This window comes from Macaca thibetana, chromosome 11 (assembly GCF_024542745.1).
Source record: "Macaca thibetana thibetana isolate TM-01 chromosome 11, ASM2454274v1, whole genome shotgun sequence".
Taxonomy (NCBI): Eukaryota; Metazoa; Chordata; class Mammalia; order Primates; family Cercopithecidae; genus Macaca; species Macaca thibetana.
In genome coordinates this window covers 119,958,903-119,984,176 of record NC_065588.1, presented here as the reverse complement: position 1 = coordinate 119,984,176, position 25,274 = coordinate 119,958,903, and the positions used below count along the sequence as shown (strand labels likewise).

Here is a 25,274-nt window from a genome sequence, read left to right as displayed (position 1 = left end):
AAACAAACAAACAAAATTTAACAATTCTCCCCCAAAAAACATAGGCATCATATTCTAGTCTTCACTCTCTGTGAAAGTAATATTGTGTACACCATTCATAGAATAGATGTTCCTCAAATTAAGATGGAGTTACATCCCAATAAACCCAGCTTACATTGAAAATACCTAAGTCAAAAATATATTTAATACACCTAACCTAGCAAACATCATAGCTTAGCCTAGCCTACCTAAAACATGATCAGAACACTTACATTAGCCTACAGTTGAGCAAAAACATCTAACAACACAAAGATTATTTTATAATAAAGTGTTGTATATCTCATATAAGTTAAACTGCATTTTATTATTATTTTATATTTTATTTATCAAGTTAGTGAACACTGCACCGAAAGTAAAAAACAGAATGGTTGCATGGGTACTTGATGCTCAGTTTCTTCTGAATGCACATCAGAATTTCTTCTTTTGCACCATCATAAAGATGAAAATTTCTAAGCGAAGTCATTGTAACCTATGGGTCACCTATACTGTAAATACTTTTGTCTCTGAGCAACTCAACATACTCAGAAGCAAATATTTTTTTGTTTGCTCTGTTGTCCAGGCTGGAATGCCATGACACAATCATAGTTACTGCAACCTTGAACTGGACTCAAACAATCCTGCCACCTCAGCCTCCTGAGTAGCTGGGAGTACAGGTATGCACCAGTCCATCCGACTAATTTTTTCTGTTTTTGTAGAGAAAGGGTCTTGCTATGTTGCCCAAGTTGGTCTTGAACTCCCGGCCTCAACTGATCCTCCTGCCTCAGCCTCCCAAAGTAGAAGCAAAGATTTTTAAAAGAAACCTTAAAGATTCACTGGGTACAGCCAAGTCCATTCTGCTTGTATACAGGGAGCAGAGAAGAAAAGGTGACTTGCCCAGGGTCATAATTCTAGGGTTAAAACCCAATCCAACCATCTTTCTCCCTCACCATTGAAACGTCCTATATTAGTATCCATTTTGCTGAATCAGAAAACTGACTTCTAAAAAAATTAAGAAATTATTTCAAAATCACCGTTATCCAAAATGCAATTATTTACAACATCAAAATATGGCAGTCTGAGTGTCTTTTTCCCCAAATATGTGACAAATATTTGTTCAGCACCTGTGTACTTGGCAATTGTTCTCAATGGAAGAGGTTACTCAGTTATATGGATCAATACTGACAGTTACTTCCAGACCATCAAATACAAGACAAACTATTCTCATCTGTCCTGCTCTCAAACTAAGGATTTGATCCTTAAAGTAAAATAGACATCTACTCTATGTTTATTTATTATACTCAATTTGTTACATTCAAGTTTCTGATCAAATTATTTTTATTTATTTATTTATTTTGAGTCAGAGTCTCCAGTCGCCCAGGCTGGAGGGCAGTGGCGTGATCTCAGCTCACTGCAACCTCCGCCTCCTGGGTTCAAGTGATTCTGCTGTCTCAGCCTCCTGAGTAGCTGGGATTACAGGTGCTCAACACCACGCCCAGCTAGTTATTGTATTTTTAGTAGAGATAGGGCTTCACCATGTTGGCCAGGTTGGTTTTGAACTCTTAACCTCTGGTGATCCGCCTGCCTCGGCCTCCCAAAGTGCTGGGATTATAGGCATAAGCCACCACGCCTGGCCAAATTCCTTTTATTTTTAAATGTATTTTATTTTATTTTATTTTTTTTTTTTTTTGTTTTATGTTTTGACACAAAGAGTTTCACTCTTGTTGCCTAGACTGGAGTGCAATGATGCGATCTCAGCTCACTGCAACCTCCACCTCCTGGGTTCAAGCGATTCTCCTGCCTCAGCCTCCCGAGTAGCTAGGATTACAAGCATGCACCACCACACCCGGCTAATTTTGTATTTTAGTAATGATGTGGTTTCTCCATGTTAGTCAGGCTGGTCTCGAACTCCCAAACTCAGGTGATCTGCCCACCTCAGCCTCCCAAAATGCTGGGATTATAGGCATGAGCCACCATGCCTGGCCAATTCATTTTATTTTTTAAAAAAACAGGGTCTCGTGTTGCCCAGGTTGGTCTCAAGCTCCTGACCTCAAGCAATCCTCCTGCCTCAGCCTCTGAAGCAGCTAAGACTACAGGCACAACCCATTGTGTCCAACTCTCCAGTCAAATGCTATAGCCTTAGCTTTTAAAAATTACTATGTAGGCCAGGCACAGTGGCTCATACCTATAATCCCAGCACTTTGGGAGGTTGAGGTGGGCAGATCATGAGGTCAGGAGATTGAGACCATCCTGGATAACACTGTGAAACCCCGTCTCTACTAAAAATAGACGTGGTGGCGGGCACCTGTAGTCCCACCTACTTGGGAGGCTGAGGCAGGAGAATGGCATGAACCTGGGAGGCAGAGCTTGGGAGGCTGAGGCAGGAGAATGGCATGAACCTGGGAGGCGGAGCTTACAGTGAGCCAAGACTGTGCCACTGCACTCCAGCCTGGGCGACAGAGCGAGACTCCATCTCAAAAAAAATTTCTATGTAGTATTTTATTTTTCTGCAAATGGCCAACATTAAAAACAATTACACTACAATCCCAACACTTTGGGAGGCCAAGAGGATTGCTTCAGCTCAAGAGTCAGAGGCCAACCCTGGGCAATACGGAGAAACCCAGTCTCTACAATACCAAAAAAAAAAAAAATAGCTAGGTGTAGTGGCACACGCCTGGACTTCCAGCTACTTGGTAGGCCGAGGTACTTCTAGCTACTTGGGAGGCTGAGGCGGGAGGATCACCTGAGCCCAGGAGGTTGAGGATGCAGTGAGCTATCTTGTCACCACAACACTACAGGCTGGGCAACAGAGTAAGACACTGTGTCTCTAAAAAGGAAATAGGGCCGGGTGCAGTGGCTCACGTCTGTAATCCCGGCACTTTGGGAGGCCGAGGCAGGTGGATCACAAGGTGAAGAGATCGAAACCATCCCGACCAACGTGGTGAAACCCTGTCTCTACTGAAAATACAAAAATAAGCTGAGCTTAAAGATTTACTGGGTACAGCCAAGTCCATTCTGCTTGTATACAGGGAGCAGAGAAGAAAAGGTGACTTGCCCAAGGTCATAATTCTAGGGTTAAAACCCAACCCAACCATCTTTCTCCCTCACCATTGAAACGTCCTATATTAGTATCCATTTTGCTGAATCAGAAAACTGACTTCTAAAACAATTAAGGAATTATTTCAAAATCACCGTTATCCAAAATGCAATTATTTACAACATCAAAATATGGTGGTGGCGTGCGTCTGTAGTCCCAGCTACTCAGGAGGCTGAGGCAGGAGAATTGCTTGAACTCAGGAGGCGGAGATTGCAGTGAGCCGAGATCGCACCACTGCACTCCAGCCTGGGCGACAGAGCAAGACTCCATCTTAAAAAAAAAAAAACAAAAAACAGGAAAAAAAACAGAGTCTGATAAAAAGAAAATAGGCCAGGCACAGTGGCTCATGCCTGTAATCCCAACACTTTGAAAGGCAGAGGCGGGTGGATCACTCAAGCCCACGAGTTCAAGACCAGCCTAAGCAACTTCTGGGTTCAAGTGATTCTCCTGTCTCAGCCTCCCAAGCAGCTGGGATTACATGTGCCCAGCTAATTTTTGTATTTTTAGTAGAGATGGGGTTTTACCATATTGGCCAGGCTGGTCTCTTGGCCAGGCTGGTCTCGAACTACTGACCCCGTGATTCGCCTGCCTCGGCCCCCCAAAGTGCTGGGATTACAGGCGTGAGCCACTGCGCCCGGCCTAATTTTTGTATTTTTAGTAGAGACGGGGTTTCACCATGTTGGCCAGGCTGGTCTCAAACTCCTGACCTCAGGTGATCCTCCCGCCTTGACCTCCCAAAGAAAAATGCACCTTTAAGTTTAAATAGAACACACTGAAGCACAATAACATCAGAACGCAGTGACCTGGGACACTGTCCTCATGCCACTCATATATTAGCCTGATCTAGAAGCAACACGTTATTATTACAACACTGTAGTGAAAGGGTCTCATTATGTTCACTGCTGAGGAGTAGGTCCTATAGGAAGACTCACAAAAACAAAACATTATGGGAACCATTTGCTTTGTAAATTTAAACTGAATACCTATAAATTCAATTCTAGAAACTGCTAACACTTTTTATTTATTTTATTTTTTTTTTTTGAGACGGAGTCTCGCTCTGTCGCCCAGGCTGGAGTGCAGTGGCCAGATCTCAGCTCACTGCAAGCTCCGCCTCCCGGGTTTACGCCATTCTCCTGCCTCAGCCTCCCGAGCAGCTGGGACTACAGGCGCCCACCACCTCGCCCGGCTAGTTTTTTTTTTGTATTTTTTAGTAGAGACGGGGTTTCACCATGTTCGCCAGGATAGTCTCAATCTCCTAACCTCGTGATCCATCCGTCTCGGCCTCCCAAAATGCTGGGATTACAGGCTTCAGCCACCGCGCCCGGCCTAACACTTCTAAATAAGAACACATAGCTCACTATTTGTGAAACAAACACAGGAGTATCTCCACTCAAATCACGGGTGAGAGAACAAGGTTGGACCCCCTAAAGACTGGAAGACATGTGCTTCCTCTGGCCACTGTGTTCCCAAGAACTTCTATAACTCGAAAGCCATCTGGTCTGAACCAGTTAAACTTGCAAAGTAGAGGAACTTGCCCTCTGACTTAGTTCAGTGCCCTTCCAACTCCAGACTGGGCTGGTCCCCATCTGGGAACAAGGTAACCAACACATGGGTCCCAACAAGGTAAGAGGGAAAAAGTGAAGATTCCAGCTGGTGAGATTAAGAGTGGAGGCAAGGAGAAAAAATTGTGAGGCAAGAGGTTCGAGTGTTTGTAGACAAGCCTTGGTCCATAACATGCCCCACTCCAGTCCTAAAACAAGTGGGGATGAGGGGAGTTCTCCAGGCTATTACATTTACACACCTTCCTGACAACACAATCTGATGTCTGTGCTCTAGATCCTGAAGATTTGTTTCCATAAGTAGCAAGAACAGATTTAAGGGTGGGAAAAACAGAAACCACATCTGGAAGAAATTCAAGCTGTGCTTATCTCTTTGAGTCACTCTTCACTCCCTACCCCAGTCTCAGAACAAAGATTCCTGACATAGAATCACTGCCCTTAAGACAAGAGCTTGCTCCCAAGCAATCCCCCGCCTCAGCCTCCTGAGTAGCTGGGACTACAGAGGTGCATCACTACGCCTTGCTCTCCTTTTTTCCTATTCTTTTTTTTTTTTTTGAGACGGAGTCTCGCTCTGTCGCCAGGCCGGAGTGCAATGGCATTATATCAGCTCATTGCAACCTTTGCCTCCCGGGTTCAAGCAAATTCTCCTGCCTCAGCCTCCTGAGTAGCTGGGACTACTGATGATGCGTGCCACCATGCCCAGCTAATTTTTGTAGTTTTAGTAGAGACGGGATTTCACCATGTTGGCCAGGATGGTCTCAATCTCTGGACCTTGTGATCCACCCACGTCAGCCTCCCAAAGTGCTGGGATTACAGGCGTGAGCCATGCCCCTGGCCACTTTGCTCTTTTATCATCTCCCCAAGAACTACCTGAAGGATGAAAACACCGAACAATGGTGTGGCTCTGAACCTAATCAATGGAATTGGTCTGTCTGTCAATATAGTACCTCTTAATTTTAAATGCAAAAGCCTAATGTTTAATGCTCTATCCAGTTCTAAACAGACTTTTGCAACCTAACACAAGATTTCAATCATCACTGTTTCCACAGAAAAATACATTCCAAGTTCCCAACTTACAAACTTGAGGACCCAAGTTGATCTTCACCTGGTGACTTGCCTGTACTCATGTTTTGGTGTTTTCTAACTATAGTAAGCCCTCCATTGTAGTAAAAAGATTAAATCTCAGCATCTAATATTAATCCCACTGGCATGTAAGTTTCAGGTATGTGATTAAAAACCAATGCAATACCCATTTTACAACACTTTTCCCTTCTGAGAAAATGATTAGCGTTATTCCTTAGCTCACCATACATTTTTAAAAACCCAAACTTTTTTTTTTTTTTTTCCCTGAGACAGAGTCTAGCTCTGTTGCCCAGGCTGGAGTGCAGTGGCCCAATCTCAGCTCACTGCAACCTCTGCCTCCTGGGTTCAAGTGATTCTCATGCCTCAGCCTCCCAAGTAGCTGGGACTATAGGTACACGCCACCACAGCCAGCTAATTTTTTTATTTTTTGTAGAGACGGGGTTTTACCATGTTGGCCAGGCTGGTCTCGAACTCCCAAGCTCAGGTGATCCACCTGCCTCAGCCTCCCAAAGTGCTGAGATTACAGGTGTAAGCCACCACGCCCGGCCAGAAAACCAAACTCTTAAAAACTTGCACTAAATATTAATAGCATTTTCTGGTTTAGAATGAATGTCCCAATAATAAACTACAAAGCTCCATACACGTGTATGCTCAAAAAATATCTCGTGTAGGTACACTTTTAAAGCCAATGCTTTCACACAAAATTTGCGAAGTTTCCAAATGAGGAAAATACAAGCAAGCTGTTAAGTAAAACAATCTTCACCATCAGACGCTGCTGCAAGTGACGGCATTCACTTACTGGCTCTGTGTATCCTCTCCCGGACTTCCATGTATTCCTGTTCGTGCTTTACAGCTGTCATCGCCACTGCTAGCTCATTGATCATTTCTTCTAGCTTGTTCTGGTGAGCTACAGAATAATTTGAAAACAACACACATTTGTCAATGTCTTTTTTTTTTTTTTTTTTTTTTTTTGAGACAGAGTCTCGTTCTGTTGCCCAAGCTGAAGTGCACTGGCACTCAACCTCAGCTCACTGCAACCTCCGCCTCCCGAGCTGAAGCGATTCTCCTGCCTCAGCCTCCAGAATAACAGACTACAGGCGCACGCTGCCACACCCAGCTGATTTTTGTAGTTTTAGTAGAGACGGGGTTTCACCATGTTGGTCAGGCTGGTCTTGAACTCCTGACCTCAGGTGATCCACCTGCCTCAGCCTACCAAAATAGTGGAATTACAGGCATGAGCCACTGCGTCCAGCCATCTTTTTTTTTTCAAGACAGGATCTCACTCTATCACCCAGGCTCAAGTACAGTGGTGCAATTATAGCTCACTGTAACCTCAAATTCCTGGGCTCAAGCAATCCCCTGCCTCAGCCTCCTGAGTAGCTGGGACTACAGGGGTGCATCACTACACCTGACTACCATTTTATTTTTATTTTTTAGAGACAGGGTCTCACTATGTTGCCTAGGCTGGGGCAATCTCTTTTTGAAAAATACTTATAAAATAACTTTTTAAAATCCTCAGAGAAGGCCTGCAAAAGAAGCTACTTTTGAAATGATTCAAACATCAATTTGGACCACTGATATGAATCATGTCAATTTAATTCTCAAAGCATTTTTAAAAGTCCCTTGCCAGTAGAGAAACCTCTTTCAGGGTAGGAAACATACTATATAATGGTTACTAAGGAAAGGAAAACAACCCCAGAAAATTTCTTTTAATGAAATGTTATTTCGTAAAGTTCACTATACTATTAACTATGGAAAAGTAGTAAAACACTGAGGAGGGGGACTAAGAGCACAAATAAATACATGTATTTTAAAAATATAATCCTACAAATAACAAAATCTAAGAGTCATGTAACTCTAATATTAATTAAGGAGCAGCACCAAAACAGACTTTTAATCTCTACAAAGCTGAGCAGAGAAAAACATCAAAACGCTCTTAGGAAAATCCACACCAACTCAAACATTCTTCTTTGACAAAGTAATGATTTCACTATAGTGGGGAACAGCAGGCAATGTAAGTAGAGAGACAAGTCCTTAGTGCCACAAGTTTTCAACCAGGTATCCTCTTGAACCAAAAATACACACAAGGTGCTGTTCTGAAGAGTAAGCATATGCTTTTAGGTAGTGCCACGTTATGAGAATGAACAGATAGGCAGGAGAGAAACAGCACCAGGAAACATTCCGGGGGAAAGGGGGATCTCTTCATCCCTGCCCAAGACTGGGTCTCTTCTGGGATTCCAGATTCTCAAAGACAATCCCAAGTTTCTTAGGAGAAACCAAGGGCCTCTACCATTGAAGGTGGTTGAATTGGAATGTCAAACGGTCGCTCACTCGAAATTTCCCTTTGGAAGCCCCATGCACCACAGGAAACCGATAGAGCAGGGTTCCTCAGCAGTGGCATTGTCGCCATTTGGACCAAATGCTGTTCCACATTGTGGGACGCTGTCTGATGCACTGTAGGGTATTTAGCAGCCTCCATGGCCTCCAGCCCTAGATGCCTATAGCACCTACCCCCGTCTTCCAATAAAAAATGCCTCCAGAGATTGCCAAATATCCCCTGGGGCAAAAAGATCATCCTCACTTGAGAACCACTGCTTTGGAGGAAGGCTTGATTTGACAGCTGCCATTCATTGACATTAACAAGCAAAAGCAAGAATTTTGGATATATGTTAAAAAATCATCTAAGAAGTTCAATATTCACATTCATCAACCAACATTTTCAAACTAAGTAGGATCAATCTCCAGAAAATAAACCAAAAAAGCCTTTCAGAACTCCTCATTCTCCCTGAAAATTAGTCAAGTCCTACTCTGTAAGTGGCCGTGAAAAATGAGCACAGGAATTACTAAGTAGCAGGACTCTCTAAACTCTATAGATTTCAAAATCTAACCAAACAACTCAGCTTCTTGATGATGTTAGCACTCTACTAATACTGAATATCTGGGACAAGTGTTACCATGCTAATAGGATACTATGAAATGTGTGAAACAATGACGACTAGCTTCAAAAACTCTGGCATGCACTGTGGGGAAAAAAAAACCCACCACCAAATGTACTGGCTCCCAGAAAGCAATTTATCCAAAACCACCAAGAACCAATCAGGGTTTATTACTGGTAACCTGGGCAATGAACAATCTAACTGCAACATACAGCTAAAAGAACTTTTGTCTTTGTATCAACATATGGCTCCTAGAACTGCATTTCATATCTAACCAAGCTTCAGGTTAGGAAGTCTACAAAATACTTTCTACAAAGTCAAAGGCACCATTTGCTATGAGCTATGTTTAATTGGGACTATTGTCCCCTTATCATTGAATTTCCACTCTTTAGCACTCTTCTTAAAGAACAAAGATGTTACTACTAAAATGTCAACAGTGTTTTCAGTGCTATTAGTTTAAAATAACCTAACCTATACTTCCTGTCAACCAAAAAAAAAACCACCAAAAAAATAATCAATCCAATTAGTTGTAGGGGTTTTTTAAGAGAAAAAACACTCTCATGCCAACAAACTGAGGTTAGAAAAAAGAAAGCAGAAATTAGACATTAGCAAACACGGATGCTGTCAAAAAGCAATCCACATACCGTCCCAGGTATCTCCACCACCTAAAGAAAAGTTAAGATATCTTAACACAAAAAGAACCAACAAAAAGTTTAGCTAAACTAGTCATGTATACAAATGAGCAAATAAAGTATATGCCAGGATTAGCAAATAAACAGAAAAAATAACCCAAGACACAAGGAATCTACATGCTCACAAGAGCACAAAATGACTAAGAAAACCTGTTAGAACAAATGTAAAGAACAAAAAAATCCCAGCACTTCAGGAGGCCGAGGCGGGTGGATCACCTTAAGTCAGGAGTTTGAGACCAGCCTGGCCAACATGGTGAAACCCCGTCTCTACTAAAAATACAAAAATTAGCCAGGCATGGTGCTGTACATCTGACGCTACTTGGGAGGCTGAGGCAGGAGAATCACTTGAATCCAGGAGGCAGAGGTTGCAGTGAGCCAAGATCAAGCCATTGCACTCCAGCCTGGGCAAAAGAGCAAGACTCCATCTCAAAAAAAATAAATAAAAGAAAAATGAAGAACAAAAAAACAAACACTAGCCTCAAGAAACTTTTTTATTAATTAGGAGACTTGCAAAAAATAAAAAGCATATTTCACAAAAAGTTTTTGGTTAAGAAATTTTTCAAAATGCCACTCAGATGGGTAAAAATGTATAGAACTAAAATTAGCTCTTGGAACGTGATATCAATATTCTGAATGTTCATCTCACCTTCTGTTTCCATGTCTTGTCCTTTTGGAGCCTCCCCAATATCAATGGTGAACATTACTATTTTTGGAGTCATGGTGGACATCCGGTTACTAAAACAAAATTTGTATGTTCCATCCATGTGAGCAGCAAATGTGTATTTCCCACTGGATTCTCTGTCTCCTTTGTAAATTCCTTTGTTATCTGGTCCTGTAATCTGGAGGCAAGAGAGAAATGCATAAAATGTCACAAAAGATTTAGTCATAGACTTTATAAGTAAAGTCTAATGGCAGTAAGAAATTCACCAAGAATATGGCTGGGCATGGTGGCTCACGCCTGTAATCCCAGTACTTTGGGAGGCTGAGGCGGGCGGATCACTTGAGGTCAGGAGTTCAAGACCAGCCTGGCCAACATGGTAAAACTCCGTCTCTACTAAAAATACAGAATTAGTTGGGCGTGGTGGCGCCCACGTGTATTCCCAGCTACTCAGGAGGCTGAGGCAGGAGAATCGCTTGAACCCGGGAGACAGAGTTTGCAGTGAGTCGAGATCACGCCATTGCACTCCAACATAAGCAACAGAGCGAGACTTTGTCCAAAAAAAAAAGAAAAGAAATTCACCAAGAATATGTAACTTTCACTTAGCTCCACTTCGGTGATAATAACCATTTGGTCTGCAATTCTCCCACTTTATAAGACAAGGGTTGCCTTAATGGCTCTCTAAAACACCTTTCAGTTCTGACATTTATGTCTTATTTATCCTTACTAAACCCCTCAGACAGAAAGCTCACCTGAAATGTGGTCTCTAACTGGCCTAATATCAGCAACAAACATGCAACCGTGACTGACAGCAAAACTCAAGATAAAACAAATATCTTTAAAATGAAGAATTTCTGCATCACCAACAAACATGCAACTGTGACTGACAGTAAAACTCAAGAAAAAAGAAATCTCTTTAAAATGAAGAATTCCTGCATCCCTGGTTGACGTCTTGATTGCAACCTCATGAGATATTCCAGAACCACCCAGCTAAGCCTCTCCGTAATTCCTGGCCACAGAAACCACGAGATAATAAACGTTTGTTTTTTTAAAATATAAACAAAATGAATTTTTATCAAATTTCAAGGTTTTCCAGATTACTGCCGAACAGTGAAGGAATTCTGCTTTATCTGAGATGCCTGAAGGCTTAGGGGAAAGGACTAGCCTGGAAATGAGAAGACCCAAACTCTCATCCCAGTCTGCTACAAATCAGCTGTTAGGCTGTGGTCAAGCCAGTCGCTCTTTCAAAGTCCATGTCACTCGCATAACTTCGAGACTGGAATAGTTGATCGCTAAATTCCCAGCTAAGTCTAAGAGTTTCTCCTTTCCGTTATCCCCTTATTTTTGGATTTCACTTGTATTGTGTAACTTGTGCCCAGCCCTACTGAGTACACTGTCAAATAGAAACTTTTTAGACTCAATTAGTCATGCCAGCAGATGAATTAAAATAAAAATTAGCGACACCTCATTCTTTTGGTTTACAAAACATGGGTGCAGATTTAGGGACTGCTGGTTTCTTAATTTCCTGTTTTCTCCTGATACTTCACTGCACTGCTTACTCCTAAAACGCATGATCCAACTCCCCGTCTCTCTTAGGCAGAGGAGACTAAACGAGGTAGCTGGATATTTGTCTAAGAGTAGAACCTTAAGGTTGTTTCTATGAAAAATAAACACGACGCGAAAGTATGCCTAGCATTCAATAGCTTTTTAATCCTCAATCGATTTAAATCTATTTTGTGGAAAAGTTTCCGTGCCATGTTCCAGCATTAATCCGTAACACGAAGGAAAGCAGGTGCTAATTGGATCGAGACCCGCCACAAGCTAACAGCGACTGAGAAGCGCCTATGGGGCCCGGGCTGACACGCGGCGCCTGATTCACAAAGCTCGGCGAGAGGTTCCAACAGGAACCCGTCGTTCAAGGAGAGAAACCAAAGCAACCAAGCATGCCGAAGGAGCCCCCAGGGAATCCCGGAATCCGGGCAAGTCGCGGGAAAAGGGGCCGTTAGGAGGTCGCCGGGGCCGGGGCGGGGCGGGGGGGGGGCGGCCTGGGCTTCTCCAGGACTCGGACAGCGACTTCTAAGCCCGCTCCCCAAGCAGGCCCCGCGCCGGCCCCACGTGCCACCAATCCCCGAGCGGCCACGCGACCAAGCCTCGGCCGCGGGCATCTCGCCCGCACCTCCACGTCGATGTCCAGGAAGCCGCCCTCCGCCACCTCGAAGATGAGGCCCATCTTGGTGCCCGAGGTGACCCGCTCAAAGAAGCACTCCTCAGCATGCGCGTCGATGCTAACGAAATAGCCCGAGACCGTGGCCAGGAGAGCGGCCAGGAGCACCAGCAGTTCAGCAAGCGTCACCATGGTGGGGCTGAGGCCGAAGCCAGGACCCGGACTGCGGCCTCCAGAGCCGCCGCCGCCGCCGCCCCGCTGCCTTCTCAGCCACCGCCGCCTAAGCTCCGCCCCTTCCGCCTGCGCCACTAGTGGGGGCTGATGCGGGCGCAGCGGATTGGCGGGCGCCGGCAGCTGCCACGTAAAGGACGCATGGCAGCCGCCGAGGGACAAGCGACTGTGAGCGGCCCGAGCCTGGACGGCGGCTCCGAAGGACCAAAATTTTTCCCTAGTCCTTTCGCGTCAAAGCTAAGTTCATGTGGACTTCTCAGGAAAACGACAGTGTCCAGAAGCCTCTGCAGTGCCCTCTTAGGATTGTCCAGGACGACGGCGAAAGATTTGCAGGCAGCAATAGGAGTTGAGGGAATGTGCGGGCTGAAACTAAGGTTTTTTTCTTCTGTTTTGTTTCGTTTTTGAGACGGAGTTCTCGCTCTGTCGCCCAGGCTGGAGTCCAGTGACGCGATCTCGGCTCACTGCAACTTCCGTCTCCCGGGTTCAAGAGAGTCTCTTGCCTCAGCCTCCCGAGTAGCTGGAATTACAGGCGTGAGCCACCACGCTTGGTTAATTTTTGTGTTTTTTGTTTGTTTGTTTTTTGAGACGGAGTCTCGTTCTGTCGCCCAGGCAGGCTGGAGTGCAGTGGCGCGTTCTCGGCTCACTGCAACCTTCACCTCCCGGGTTCAAGTGATTCTCCTGCCTCAGCCTCCTGAGTAGCTGGGATTACAGGCGCCCACCACCACGCCCGGCTAATTTTTGTATTTTTAGTAGAGACGGGGTTTCACCATGTTGGTCAGGCTGGTCTTGGTGTCCTGACCTCGTGATCCGCCCACCTGGGTCTCCCAAAGTGCTGGAATTATAGGTGTGAGCCACCGCGACCGGCCAATTTTTTTTTTTATTTTTTAGTAGAGACGGAGTTTCGCCATGTTGGCCAGGCTGGTTTGGAACTCCTGACCTCAAGTGATCCGCCCTGCTCGACCTCCCAAAGTGCTGAGATTACAGGAGTGAGCTACCGCGCCAGGCCTGAAGCCATGGGTTTTGAGGGCTGTTTATTTGTTTGTTTGCTTAGAGACGGGGTCTTGATCTGTCGCCCAGACTGGAGTGCAGTGGCGCGATCATAGCTCACTGCAGCCTCCAACTCCTGGGCAAGTGATCCTCCTGCCTCCGCCAGCCCAATAGCTGTGGGATTACCGTGGGATTACCGGCGCGAACCCCACTGGTTTTTAGGTTTCATGTTGCCTCTCCCACCCCCTCTCCTTCCCGGGGACTGGGGAGCGGTGGAGGCTCATACAGACCTGAAAGGGGCACCAAGGGATCCTCCCGGGTTGCTGGAATCTCTAGTATCTTTACCTATGTGGTAGATACGTGAATGTCTACTTTTTTAAAAAAATCGATTAGACTATACATTTTTACTTTATTTTGAGACAGATTTTCATTCTTATCACCCAGGCTGGAGTGCAATGGCATGATCTCAGCTCCCTGCAACCTCAGCCTCCCGGGTTCAAGATATTCTCCTGCCTCAGCCTCCCAAGTAGCTGGGATTACGGGCGCCTGCCACCACACCCAGCTAATTTTTGTATTTTTAGTAGAGACGGGTTTTCACCATGTTGGTCAGGCCGGTCTCGAACTCCTGACCTTCAGATGATCCACCTGCCTCGGCCTCCCAAAGTGCTGGGATTATAGGTGTGAGCCACTGCTCCCGGCAACTATTGCATTTTATTTTACTGTATGTATGTAATACCTTAACCACGCACAAAAAATTAACCTTGTTCAGATTTTCCGAAGTTAGAATTCTACCACTTCCTCAAAGTCTTGCTGCTTCTCCATGCCCCTTAGCCCTTACCAGCTGCTGGAATGGTCTTTTCATCCTTTGAACCCTGGCATTCTCCTACTCATCCCTCAGAACCCAAATGTCACCTCTTACCTCTAAAATGTTCCTAGACATCCTTCTGCCAAATACTAGCCCCTTCCTCTGTGTTTACAATGCAGATTTGTTCCTAGTGGATTACACTTATTTTCTACTCTGCCTCACTCATGAAGGCACCAGACTGGATTTACGTACGCTGTCTTCTTCAGGCCCTGCCACAGGGCCACAGAAGGACCTCACACATTACATGTCAATTGAGGTCACAGGACTGACCTGAGAATGAGGAGCCTGGGTTGTTACTCCACTTTTGCACATAGCTGTGTGACCTTGATTATTTTCCACCATGTCCTGGCCTCAGTTTCCTTATCTGTAAAAAGGGAATGACAGCACAGGCCTTGCAAAATTGAAGGGATTATTTCTTTGAAGACCAACAGGCAATAGGGGGCAGTAATGTCCCAGGATCCAGTTTCCCCCTTCAGGTTTCAAGAAACAGGGGCAGCTGCAGTGATGAAGGCTTCCTGACTATGACAGTGTACAGTTGACTTTAAACAACATGGGAGTTGGGGCACCGACCCCTGCACAGTCCAAAATCCTGGGGTCTTTTTTTTTTTTTTAACATGGAGTCTCCCTCTGTAGCCGAGACTGGAGTGCAGTGGCACAATCTCAGCTCACTGCAACCTCTGCCTCCCGGGTCCAAGCAATTCTCCTGCCTCAGCCTCCCAAGTAGCTGGGATTACGGGCGCCCGCCACCACGCCCAGCTAATTTTTGTATTTTTAGTAGAGACGGGGTTTCACGAGGTTGGCCAAGCTGGTCTTGAACTCCTGACCTCAGGTGATCCACCCACCTCAGCCTCCCAAAGTGCTGGGATTACAGGCATGAGCCACTGTGCCTGGCCTCATTTTTGACTCCCCAAAAACTTTACTTTTTTTTTTTTTTTTGAGATGGAGTTTTGCTCTTGTCGCCCAGGCTGGAATTCAATGGCACAATCTCAGCTCACTGCAACCTCCACTTCCCAGTTCAAGCAGTTCTCCTGCCTCAGCTTCTTGAGTAGCTGGGATTACAGGCGCCTGCCACCATGCCCGGCTAATTTTTTTTTTTTTTTTTTTTTTTTGAGACAGAGTCTCGCTCTGTCACCCGGGCTGGAGTGCAGTGGCACAATCTCACAATCTCGGCTCACTGCAAGCTCCGCCTCCTGGGTTCACGCCATTCTCCTGCCTCACCCTCCCGAGTAGCTGGGACTACAGGCGCCCGCTGCCACGCCCAGCTAATTTTTTGTATTTTTAGTAGAGACGGAGTTTCACCATATTAGCCAGGATGGTCTCGAACTCCTGACCTCGTGATCTGCCCGCCTCGGCCTCCCAAAGTGCTGGGATTACAGATGTGAGCCACCGCGCCCTGCCGCCCAGCTAATTTTTGTATTTTTAGTAGAGACGGGGTTTTGCTATGTTGGCCAGGCTAGTCTCAACTCCTGACCTCAGGTAATCTACCCGCTTTGGCCTCCCAAAGTGCTGGGATTACAGGCGTGAGCCAACGCGCCCAGTCCGAAAACTTAACTATTAACAGCTTACTGCTGACCAGAAGCCTTAGCAATGACAGTTGATTAGCATTTTGTTTGTTTGTTTGTTTTTTGTTTTTGTTTTGAGATGGAATCTCGCTCTGTTGCCCGGGCTGGAGTGCAGTGCTGTGATCTCGGTTCACTGCAACCTCTGCCTCCTGGCCTCAAGTGATTCACCCACCCCGGCCTTCCAAAGGGCTGGGATTACAGGCATCAGCCACTGTGCCCAGCCAATGACAGTTGATTAGCATATTTTGTATGTTATATATATTACATGCCGTGTTCTTAAAGTAAACTAGAGAAAAGAAATTGTTATTAAGAAAACCATGGCCGGGCGCGGTGGCTCAAGCCTGTAATCCCAGCACTTTGGGAGGCCGAGATGGGCGGATCACGAGGTCAGGAGATCAAGACCATCCTGGCTAACACAGTGAAACCCCGTCTCTACTTAAAAAAATACAAAAAACTAGCCGGGGGGAGGTGGCGGGTGCCTGTAGTCCCAGCTACTTGGGAGGCTGAGGCAGGAGAATGGCGTAAACCCAGGAGGCGGAGCTTGCAGTGAGCTGAGATCCAGCCACTGCACTCCAGCCTGGGCAACAGAGTGAGGCTCCGTCTCAAAAAAAAAAAAAAAAAACATAAGGATGAGAAAGTATTTACTCTTCATCCATGTCATCTTTATGTTGAGCAGGCCGAAGAGGAGGGGAGGAGTCAGGGGTTGGTCTTGCTGTCTCAGGGGTGGCAGAAGTGGAAGAACTGGTGGAGGTGGGAAGAGAGGCATGAGAGGCAGGCATACTTGGTGTAACCTTTGTTTATTTATTTATTTATTTATTTATTTATTTATTTATTTATATTGAGATGGAGTCTCGCTCTGTCGCCCTGGCTGGAGTACAGTGGCTCAACCTTGACTCACTGCAACTTCTGCCTGCCAGGCTCAAGAGACTCTTCTGCCTCAGCCTCCCAAGTGACTGGGATTACAGGGGCCGGCCACCACGCCTGGCTAATTTTTGAATTTTTTGTAGAGACGGGGTTTCACCATGTTGGCCAGACTGGTCTCAAACTCCTGGCCTCAACTGATCGGCCTGCCTCAGCCTCCCAAAGTGCCAGGATTATAGACGTGAGCCACGGTGCCAGGCCAGGTGAAAAAAATCCATATATAAGTGGACCCCTGCATTTCAAATCTGCATTCTTCAAGGGTTAACTGTGTTGTTGAACTCAGGAGTTCTACTGGTGATCCCCTACCTCCCCATCTTCCAGACTGGCAGACATCCTGCCTTCCCTGGCAGGTCAGTTCTGTAATGTGGCTCCAGTGCCGTCACTGGAGGGAGACAGCCTAGAGCCTCTTCCTCCATGCTTACCAACACATTGATACGCCTGTTTCCCACATGTCCCTTTCTACTGAATTTTTTTTTTTTTTGAGATGGAGTCTCGCTCCGTCGCCCAGGCTGAAGTGCAGTGGCGCAATCTCCACTCACTGCAAGCTCCGCCCCCCAGGTTCACGCCATTCTCCTGCCTCAGCCTCCCGAGTAGCTGCAACTACAGGCGCCGCCACCACGCCCGGCTAATTTTTTGTATTTTTAGTAGAGACGGGGTTTCACTGTGTTAGCCAAGATGGTCTTGATCTCCTGACCTCGTGATCCACCCGCCTTGGCCTCCCAAAGTGCTGGGATTACAGGCATGAGCCACCATGCCCAGGCTTTTTTTTTTTTTTTTTCTTGAGATGGAGTCTGGCTTTGTCGCCCAGGCTAGAGTGCAGTGGCGTGATCTCAGCTCACTGCAACCTCCGCCTCCCGGGTTCAAGCGATTTCCTGCCTCAGCCTCCCAAGTAGCTGGGATTACAGGCGCATGCCACCATGCCCAGCTAATTTTGTTTTTGTATTTTTTAGTAGAGACGGAGTTTCGCCATGTTGGCCAGGCTCATCTCGAACTCTTGCCCTCAGGTGATCTGCTCACCTCAGCCTCCCAGAGTCCTGGGATTATAGGCATAAACCACCGTGCCTGGCCTCTGCTGATGATATCTACAGAGATATTAAGGTATCCTCTTAAACCAATAGATACAGCCCCTTTTGTTTTCTATTTTTGTTTGTTTCCTTTGAGACAGGGTCTGGCTCTGTCACCCAAGCTGGAGTGCAGTGGCACAAACATGGCTCACTGCAGCTTCACATTCCTGGGCTCAAGCGATCCTCCCACCTCAGGCTCTCCAGTAGCTGGAACCACAGGCACATGCAGCCACACCTAGCTAGCTTTTTGTTTGTTTTTGTTTTTTGTTTGTTTTTGTTTTTTGTTTTTTTAACTACCCTTTTTAACTATTTGTAGATATGGAAATCTCCCTATGTTACCCAGGCTGGTCTCAAATTCCTGGGCTCAAGTAATCCTCTCACCTTGGCCTCCCAAAGTGCTGGGATTACAGGTGTCAACCACCACTCCTGGCTTTTTTTTTTTTTTTTTTTTTTTGATACAACCCTTTTTGACTTCCCAAGCAACCCAACCGTAGAAGAATGCCAAAAACAATTTCGATTTTATCTAGAAATTCAATGTTAATTTTCGGCTTTGAACTGATTAAATAATAGTTCTAAGTCCACCTGTCAAAGAATTTAAAAGTGGGGCTGGGCACAGTGCCTCATGCTTGTAATCTCAGCACTTTGGGAGACCAAAGAGGGCAGATTGCTTGAGTCCAAGAGTTCGAGACCAGCCAGGGCAGCATAGCAAGACCCCATCTCTACAAAAAATACCAAAAAATTAGCCAGATGTGGTGGCATATGCCTGTAGTCTCAGCTACTTGGGAGGCTGAGGTGGGAGGATCAACCAAGCCTGGGAGGTCAAGACTGCAGTGAGCCGAGCTGTGATAGTGCCACTGCACTCTAGCCTGGGTGACAGAATAAGACCCTGTCGGCAATAAATAAATAAGTAAATAGTGGACATTTTTAGGATCTCAGTGGAACATAGTGAATTGTATATTGTAGGGTTTTATTATATAAATCAGGGGACTCAAATTCAAATGCCTTCAGGTATCAGGCAGTTTATGTGAATCAGAGATGGCACTAGCATAGGCAGTAGGAGAGGGGAGGATTGTAGCAAACTGTATCATAGGATATCATACCTAAATACGTTCAATTCCAGTGTCTGAAAACACAGGTCACCAAACCAAAGATGCAACCAGAAGTCACTATGTTTCTAGTTTACATTATAAATGTAATTGACTATGTTATCTGAAATCAGAAAAAAGACAAAGGTAACTGTAATCACAGTACTGTAAAATGATTACTATCAGCTGCTTGACATAGTTCTAGTTTTTTGTTGGTTGGTTTTTGGTTAGCATTGTTGTAGCCATATTTACTCATCAGGTGTTTTTCAACATTACTGTTTCAGGACCTGAAGTCAAATTCACCCAGAGGATCACAGGCTCTCAGGACTTGACAGGTCACCCACAGTAAAGGTGCCTTTTTTTTTTTTTTTTTTTTTTTTTTGGAGACAGAGTTCTACTCTGACACTCAGGCTGGAGTGCGGTGGCATGACCTTGGCTCACTGCAAGTAGCTGAGATTACAGGCGGCCACCACCACACCTGGCTAATGTTTTGTATTTTTAGTAGAGACGTGGTTTCACTCTGTTGGCCAGGCTGGTCTCAAACTCCTGACCTCGGGCAATCCACCCGCCTCAGCCTCCCAAAGTGCTGGGATTACAGGCGGGAGCCACCGCACCTGGCCAAATGTGCATTTTTAAGGTTATCAACACAGGTTGATTGGCATGAGCTCATGTGCCATCAGGTGCATGAATACATCCAACAGGACAAACAGCTGGCACATGGTGAGTACTCCATACATATCTGATGGATAATGAATGAACCTCTTAACGGCCATCTGGCCCAGAACTGACCAGGTGGTAATCAGCGGTCAGTGAGGTGCAACATGAACTGGGCCCTCTCTCCTTCCCTCCCTTTTCATCCTGCCTTATTGAGATACAAATCATTGAGGCCGGGCGCGGTGGCTCAAGCCTGTAATCCCAGCACTTTGGGAGGCCGAGACGGGCGGATCACGAGGTCAGGAGATCGAGACCATCCTGGCTAACACGGTGAAACCCCGTCTCTACTAAAAAATACAAAAAAAAAAAAAACTAGCCGGGCGAGGTGGCGGGCGCCTGTAGTCCCAGCTACTCGGGAGGCTGAGGCAGGAGAATGGTCTAAACCCGGGAGGCGGAGCTTGCAGTGAGCTGAGATCCGGCCACTGCACCCCAGCCTGGGCGACAGAGCAAGACTCTGTCTCAAAAAAAAAAAAAAAAAAAGAGAGATACAAATCATATACCATAAAATCCATCCTTTCATCCTTTTAAAGTGTTATACGGTGGGTGGTGCGGCATGAGCCACCACGCCCAGCAAGGGTACAGGGTTTCTTTTGTGGGGCAATGAGATGTTTTGATATTAGATAGTGGTGATGTTTGAACAACTCTGAGAATATACCAGAAACCACTGAAGTATAACACTTTATTTATTTTGAGACGGAGTCTTGCTCTGTTGCCCAGGATGGAGTACAGTGGTGCAGTCTCAGCTCACTACCACCTCCACCTCCCGGGTTCAAGTGATTCTCCTGCCTCAGCTTCCTGAGTAGCTAGGCCAGTTTGTCCTTCCAAAGCATGCCCAGTTTGTCCTTCTAAACCGAGCACTTTGCAAGGCCGAGGCGGGTGGATCACGAGGTCAGGAGATGGAGACCATCCTGGCTAACATGGTGAAACCCCGTCTCTACTAAAAATACAAAAAATTAGCTGGACGTGGTGGCGAGCGCCTGTAGTCCCAGCTACTCAGGAGGCTGAGGCAGGAGAATGGCGTGAACCCGGGAGGCAGAGCTTGCAGTAAGCTGAGATCGCGCCACTGCACTCCAGCCTGGGCGACAGAGCGAGACTCTGCCTCAAAAAAAAAAAAAAGAAAAGAAAAGAAAAAGAGGCCGGGCGCGGTGGCTCACGCCTGTAATCCCAGCACTTTGGGAGGCCGAGGTGGGCGGATCACAAGGTCAGGAGATCGAGACCACGGTGAAACCCCGTCTCTACTAAAACTACAAAAAATTAGCCGGGCGCGGTTGTGGGCACCTGTAGTCCCAGCTACTCGCGAGGCTGAGGCAGGAGAATGGTGTGAACCCGGGAGGCGGAGCTTGCAGTAAGCTGAGATCGCGCCACTGCACTCCAGCCTGGGCGACAGAGCGAGACTCTGCCTCAAAAAAAAAAAAAAAAAAAAAAGAAAAAGAAAAAGAAACCCCGTACCCATTAGCGGTCATTCCCCAATCCCTCCTCTGCCCAGCCCTGGCAACCACTACTTATCTACTTTCTGTTCTATGGATTTGGAGTGGAATCATACAATATGTGGCCTCTTGTGACTGGCTTCTTTCACTTGGCATGATGTTTCAAGGTTCATCTACATTGTAGTGTGTGTCAGGATTTCATTTCTTTTTGTGGCTGAATTGTATTCCATGGTATGCATGCACCACATTTTGTCTATGGATATTTGAGTTGTTTCCACATTTTGGCTATTATTAATGCTGCTATACACATTTGGCAGGGTGCAGTAGCTCACGCCTGTAATCCTAGCACTTTGGGAGGCTGAGGCAGACGGATCAGTTGAGGCCAGGAGTTTGAGACCAGCCTGGCCAAGATGGCAAAATTCCATCTCTACTAAAATATATATATAGCTGGGCATGGTGGTGCATGTAATCTCAGCTGTCCAGGAGGCTAAGGCATGAGAATCACTTGAATCCTAGAGGCAGAGCTTGCAGTGAGCCAAGATCATGCCACTGCTCTGACAGGGTTTCACCATGTTGGCCAGGCTGGTTTCAAACTCCTGACCTCAAGTGAGCCACCTGCCTTGTCCTCTCAAAGTGCTGAGATTACAGGCATGAGCCCCTGCACCCAGCCTGCCTCACTTTTTTTAAAAGACATTGTTGCCTTGTTCCTTTGAATCACTTTCTCTGGGAAACCAGCTATCATGTCATGAGGACACTCAAGTAGCTCTGGGAGAGATCCCACGTGGCAAGAAGCTGAGAATTCTCACCAACAGCCATGCAAGATTCCCCAGCCCCAGTCGAGCCTTCAGATGACCATAGCCCCAGCTGATATCTTGACTGCAATATCATGAAAAACCATGTATCAGAATTGCTCAGCCATGTTGCTCCCAAATTCTGGACCTGCAGAAACTATGAAAGACAATAAATGATTATTGTTGTTTTAAGTCACTATGTTTTGAGCTAACTTCTTATACAGCAATAGATACTAACACACATTTTAACCAGTTTCCTACATTAAAACGTTTCTGTTGGAAAGACCTGCAGTTTGTATCACAAAAAAAACATTGCTGACCCGTGGTCTCCAGAATAACGTGAAACTTACTGTGGCATAGAAGATCAAATGTTGGTAGGGTGTGGTAGGTCACACCTATAATCCCAGCACTTTGGGAAGCCGAGGCGGGCGGATTCTGACTGATACAAACTCCTGTCCTGAGCTGTAAACCAAGAGCGAAAAAATAAGAAAAAAGAGTACAGAAGATGGAGTCTCTAAATACAGTCATGTGTTACTTGATGACAGCAATATATTCTGAGAAATGTATGGTTGGGCAATTTTGTGGTTGTGCGAACATCACAGCATCTACTTACACAAAACTAGATGGTATAGTCTACTGCACACCTAGGCTATGGGGTACAGCCTATCGCTCCTAGGCTGCAAACCTGCACAGCATGTGACTGTACTGAATACTGTAGGCAATTGTGACACACAGGCATTTGTGTGGGAGTGGATCACGAGGTCAGGAGATCGAGACCATCCTGGCTAACACAGTGAAACCCCGCCTCTACTAAAAATACAAAAAAATTAGCCGGGCATAGTGGCGGGCGCCTATAGTCCCAGCTACTTGGGAGGCTGAGGCAGGAGAATGGCATAAACCAGGGAGGCGGAGCTCGCAGTGAGCCGAGGTCACGCCACTGCACTTCAGCCTGGGCAACACAGCGAGACTCCGTCTCAGAAAAAAAAGGAAAAGGTACAGTAAAAATATGGTGTTATCATTTCAAGAGACCACTGTTGTATATGCAGTCCATCATTAACTGAAACATTGTCATGCAGTGCACGACAGTATTATAAGGATTACTTGTAAGTGAATGTTGGAGGATGTGGCTTATAGATGTAGCCAAATATGGTTGCACAGAATACGGAAGCACAGAATTAAACATACTGGGCCGGTTTGGTGATGTACCCTTACAGATACTTCAGGATGAGAGTGGGCTTCTGCGTGGGCAGAGCTGATCATATAAAACTATGGTAGAAGGGAGCAGAAGAGCTGGTTCCCAAGAGAAAGGGGAGGAGAAGTGGCTCGGTAAAGCATGCCCAGTTTGTCCTTCCAAACTGAGCATTGAGATTAAGCCAATTCTGCTTCCAAAGGAGGAATGAGCAAGGCCATGGGAAGACACCATGAGAGTTATCCTAGGAGAGCTCAGCCTGGCTTCAGCTAAAAAGGGGTAGATGTTCAGGTATGGCTGAATCCAGGGACTTAAAGGATGTTATGGGGCTCGGTGCGGTGGCTCACACCTGTAATACCAGCACTTTGGGAGGCCAAGTCGGGCGGATCACCTGAGGTCAGGAGTTGGAGACTGGCCTGGCCAACATAGTGAAACCCTGGCTCTACTAAACAAAAAATTAGCCAGGCATGGTGGCCTGCCTTTAATCCCAGCTACTCGGGAGGCTGAGGCAGGAGAATCGCTTGAACTGGGGAGGCAGAAGTTGCAGTGAGCCAAGATCACACCACTGCACTCCAGCATGGATGACAGAATAAGACTCCATCTCAAAAAAAAAAAAAGATACTATGATCTCTCTCTCTCTCTCTCCCCCTCCTCTCTCGACTTCATTCTCAGGAAGCAATTTTCCCTGCACTGGCAGGATGGATAACAATGACTTATTTATTTATTTATTTATTTTTTTATTTATTTATTTATTTTGAGACGGAGTCTTGCTCTGTAGCCCGGGCTGGAGTGCAGTGGCCAGATCTCAGCTCACTGCAAGCTCCGCCTCCCGGGTTTACGCCATTCTCCTGCCTCAGCCTCCGGAGTAGCTGGGACTACAGGCGTCCGCCACCTCGCCCGGCTAGTTTTTTGTATTTTTAGTAGAGACGGGGTTTCACCGTGTTAGCCAGGATGGTCTCGATCTCCTGACCTCGTGATCCGCCCGTCTTGGCCTCCCAAAGTGCTGGGATTACAGGCTTGAGCCACCGTGCCCGGCCTTTATTTATTTATTTTTATACAGAGTCTTGTTCTGTCGCCAGGCTGGAGTGCAGTGGCATGATCTTGGCTCACTGCAACCTCCACCTCCCAGGTTCAAGAGATTCTTCTGCCTCAGTCTCCTGAGTAGCTGGGACTACAGGCGCGCACCACCATGCCCAGCTAATTTTTGTATTTTTAGTAGAGACGGGGGTTTCACCATGTTGGCCAGGATGGTCTTGATCTCTTGACCTTGTGATCCACCCACCTCGGCCTCCCAAAGTGCTGGGATTACAGGTGTGAGCCACCGCGCCCGGCCAACGATTTACGTCTTACGCCTTATGCCCCAGCAGCCTAGTAATCCCAGTTGAAAGACAGCATATTTTTCCTAATATTTCTCACAAAAAGTCCTGGGATTGGCCTCCTTGGGCCAGTTTGGGTCACATGCCACCCCTAATCACTGTGACCAGAGGAGAAATATGCCAACCCCTGCAGTTCTGGGGACAGGTTTGCAGATGGCAAGAGTACCCAAAGAAGAAGGCTCGAGTGGGAGAGAGGTGACTCTGCAAAGCAAAGTCAGGATGCAATTAACATCTGGAAAGCAACAAAAATACAATGTGCACTACAGGTGGCAATGAGCTGGCGCTGAAAGATAATTGGATTTCAGCGAACAATGACAGATGATGGAGAGGGATTTGCAGTCAGGAGGCACAGTGCAAGCAAAAGCAAGGGAACAGGCAGTTCAGGAGTGATTGGGGAAGGCAGGGCATTCCAAGGTACTGGAGCACAGAGTGCCCAGGAGGAGGGAAGTAGAGTAAAATGTACAATTAGAAAAATTGCATAGCCGAGCAAGGTGACTGGAGCCTATAATCTCAGCTACTCGGGAAGCTGAAGCAGGAGAATTGCTTGAACCCAGGAGGTAGAGGTTGCAGTGAGCCGAGATCGCACTATTGCACCGCAGCCTGGGTGACGGAGCAAGACTCCGTCTCAAAAAAAAGAAAAGAAAAATTGCAGGCAGATGTAAGGTCTTCTTTTTGTTGTTGTTTTGGTTTTTTTGAGATGGAATCTCACTCCGTCGCCCAGACTGGAGTGCAGTGGTTCAATCTCGGCTCACTGCTACCCCTGCCTTCAGGCTCAAGGGATCCTCCCTGCCTCAGCCTCCTGAGTAGCTGGGACTACAGGCATACACCACCACACCTGGATAATTTTTGTGTTTTTAA

The 25,274-nt window shown here is 46.3% G+C and overlaps 2 protein-coding genes across 3 annotated transcripts in view; both read right to left on the bottom strand.

Annotated features, from left to right (window-relative positions):
- The window catches only part of DDX55 (DEAD-box helicase 55), a 312,124-nt gene that overhangs the window by 28,738 nt on the left and 258,112 nt on the right, over positions 1 to 25,274 (bottom strand). The gene's annotated exons all lie outside the window — the stretch shown is intronic.
- Positions 1 to 25,274, bottom strand: part of TMED2 (transmembrane p24 trafficking protein 2) — a 209,137-nt gene that overhangs the window by 1,534 nt on the left and 182,329 nt on the right. Inside the window, exons 2-5 of one of the 2 annotated variants that reach the window (XM_050748176.1) lie at positions 12,217 to 12,493; positions 10,029 to 10,221; positions 9,335 to 9,355; positions 6,554 to 6,661 (exon numbers count right to left, since the gene is read on the bottom strand). In XM_050748176.1, the coding sequence (XP_050604133.1) occupies positions 6,554 to 6,661; positions 9,335 to 9,355; positions 10,029 to 10,221; positions 12,217 to 12,396 (502 nt within the window). In that variant the 5' untranslated portion in view covers positions 12,397 to 12,493. Of the gene's footprint in view, positions 1 to 6,553; positions 6,662 to 9,334; positions 9,356 to 10,028; positions 10,222 to 12,216; positions 12,512 to 25,274 lie in introns of those variants that run through there. The other variant, XM_050748177.1, reaches the window with a different exon arrangement.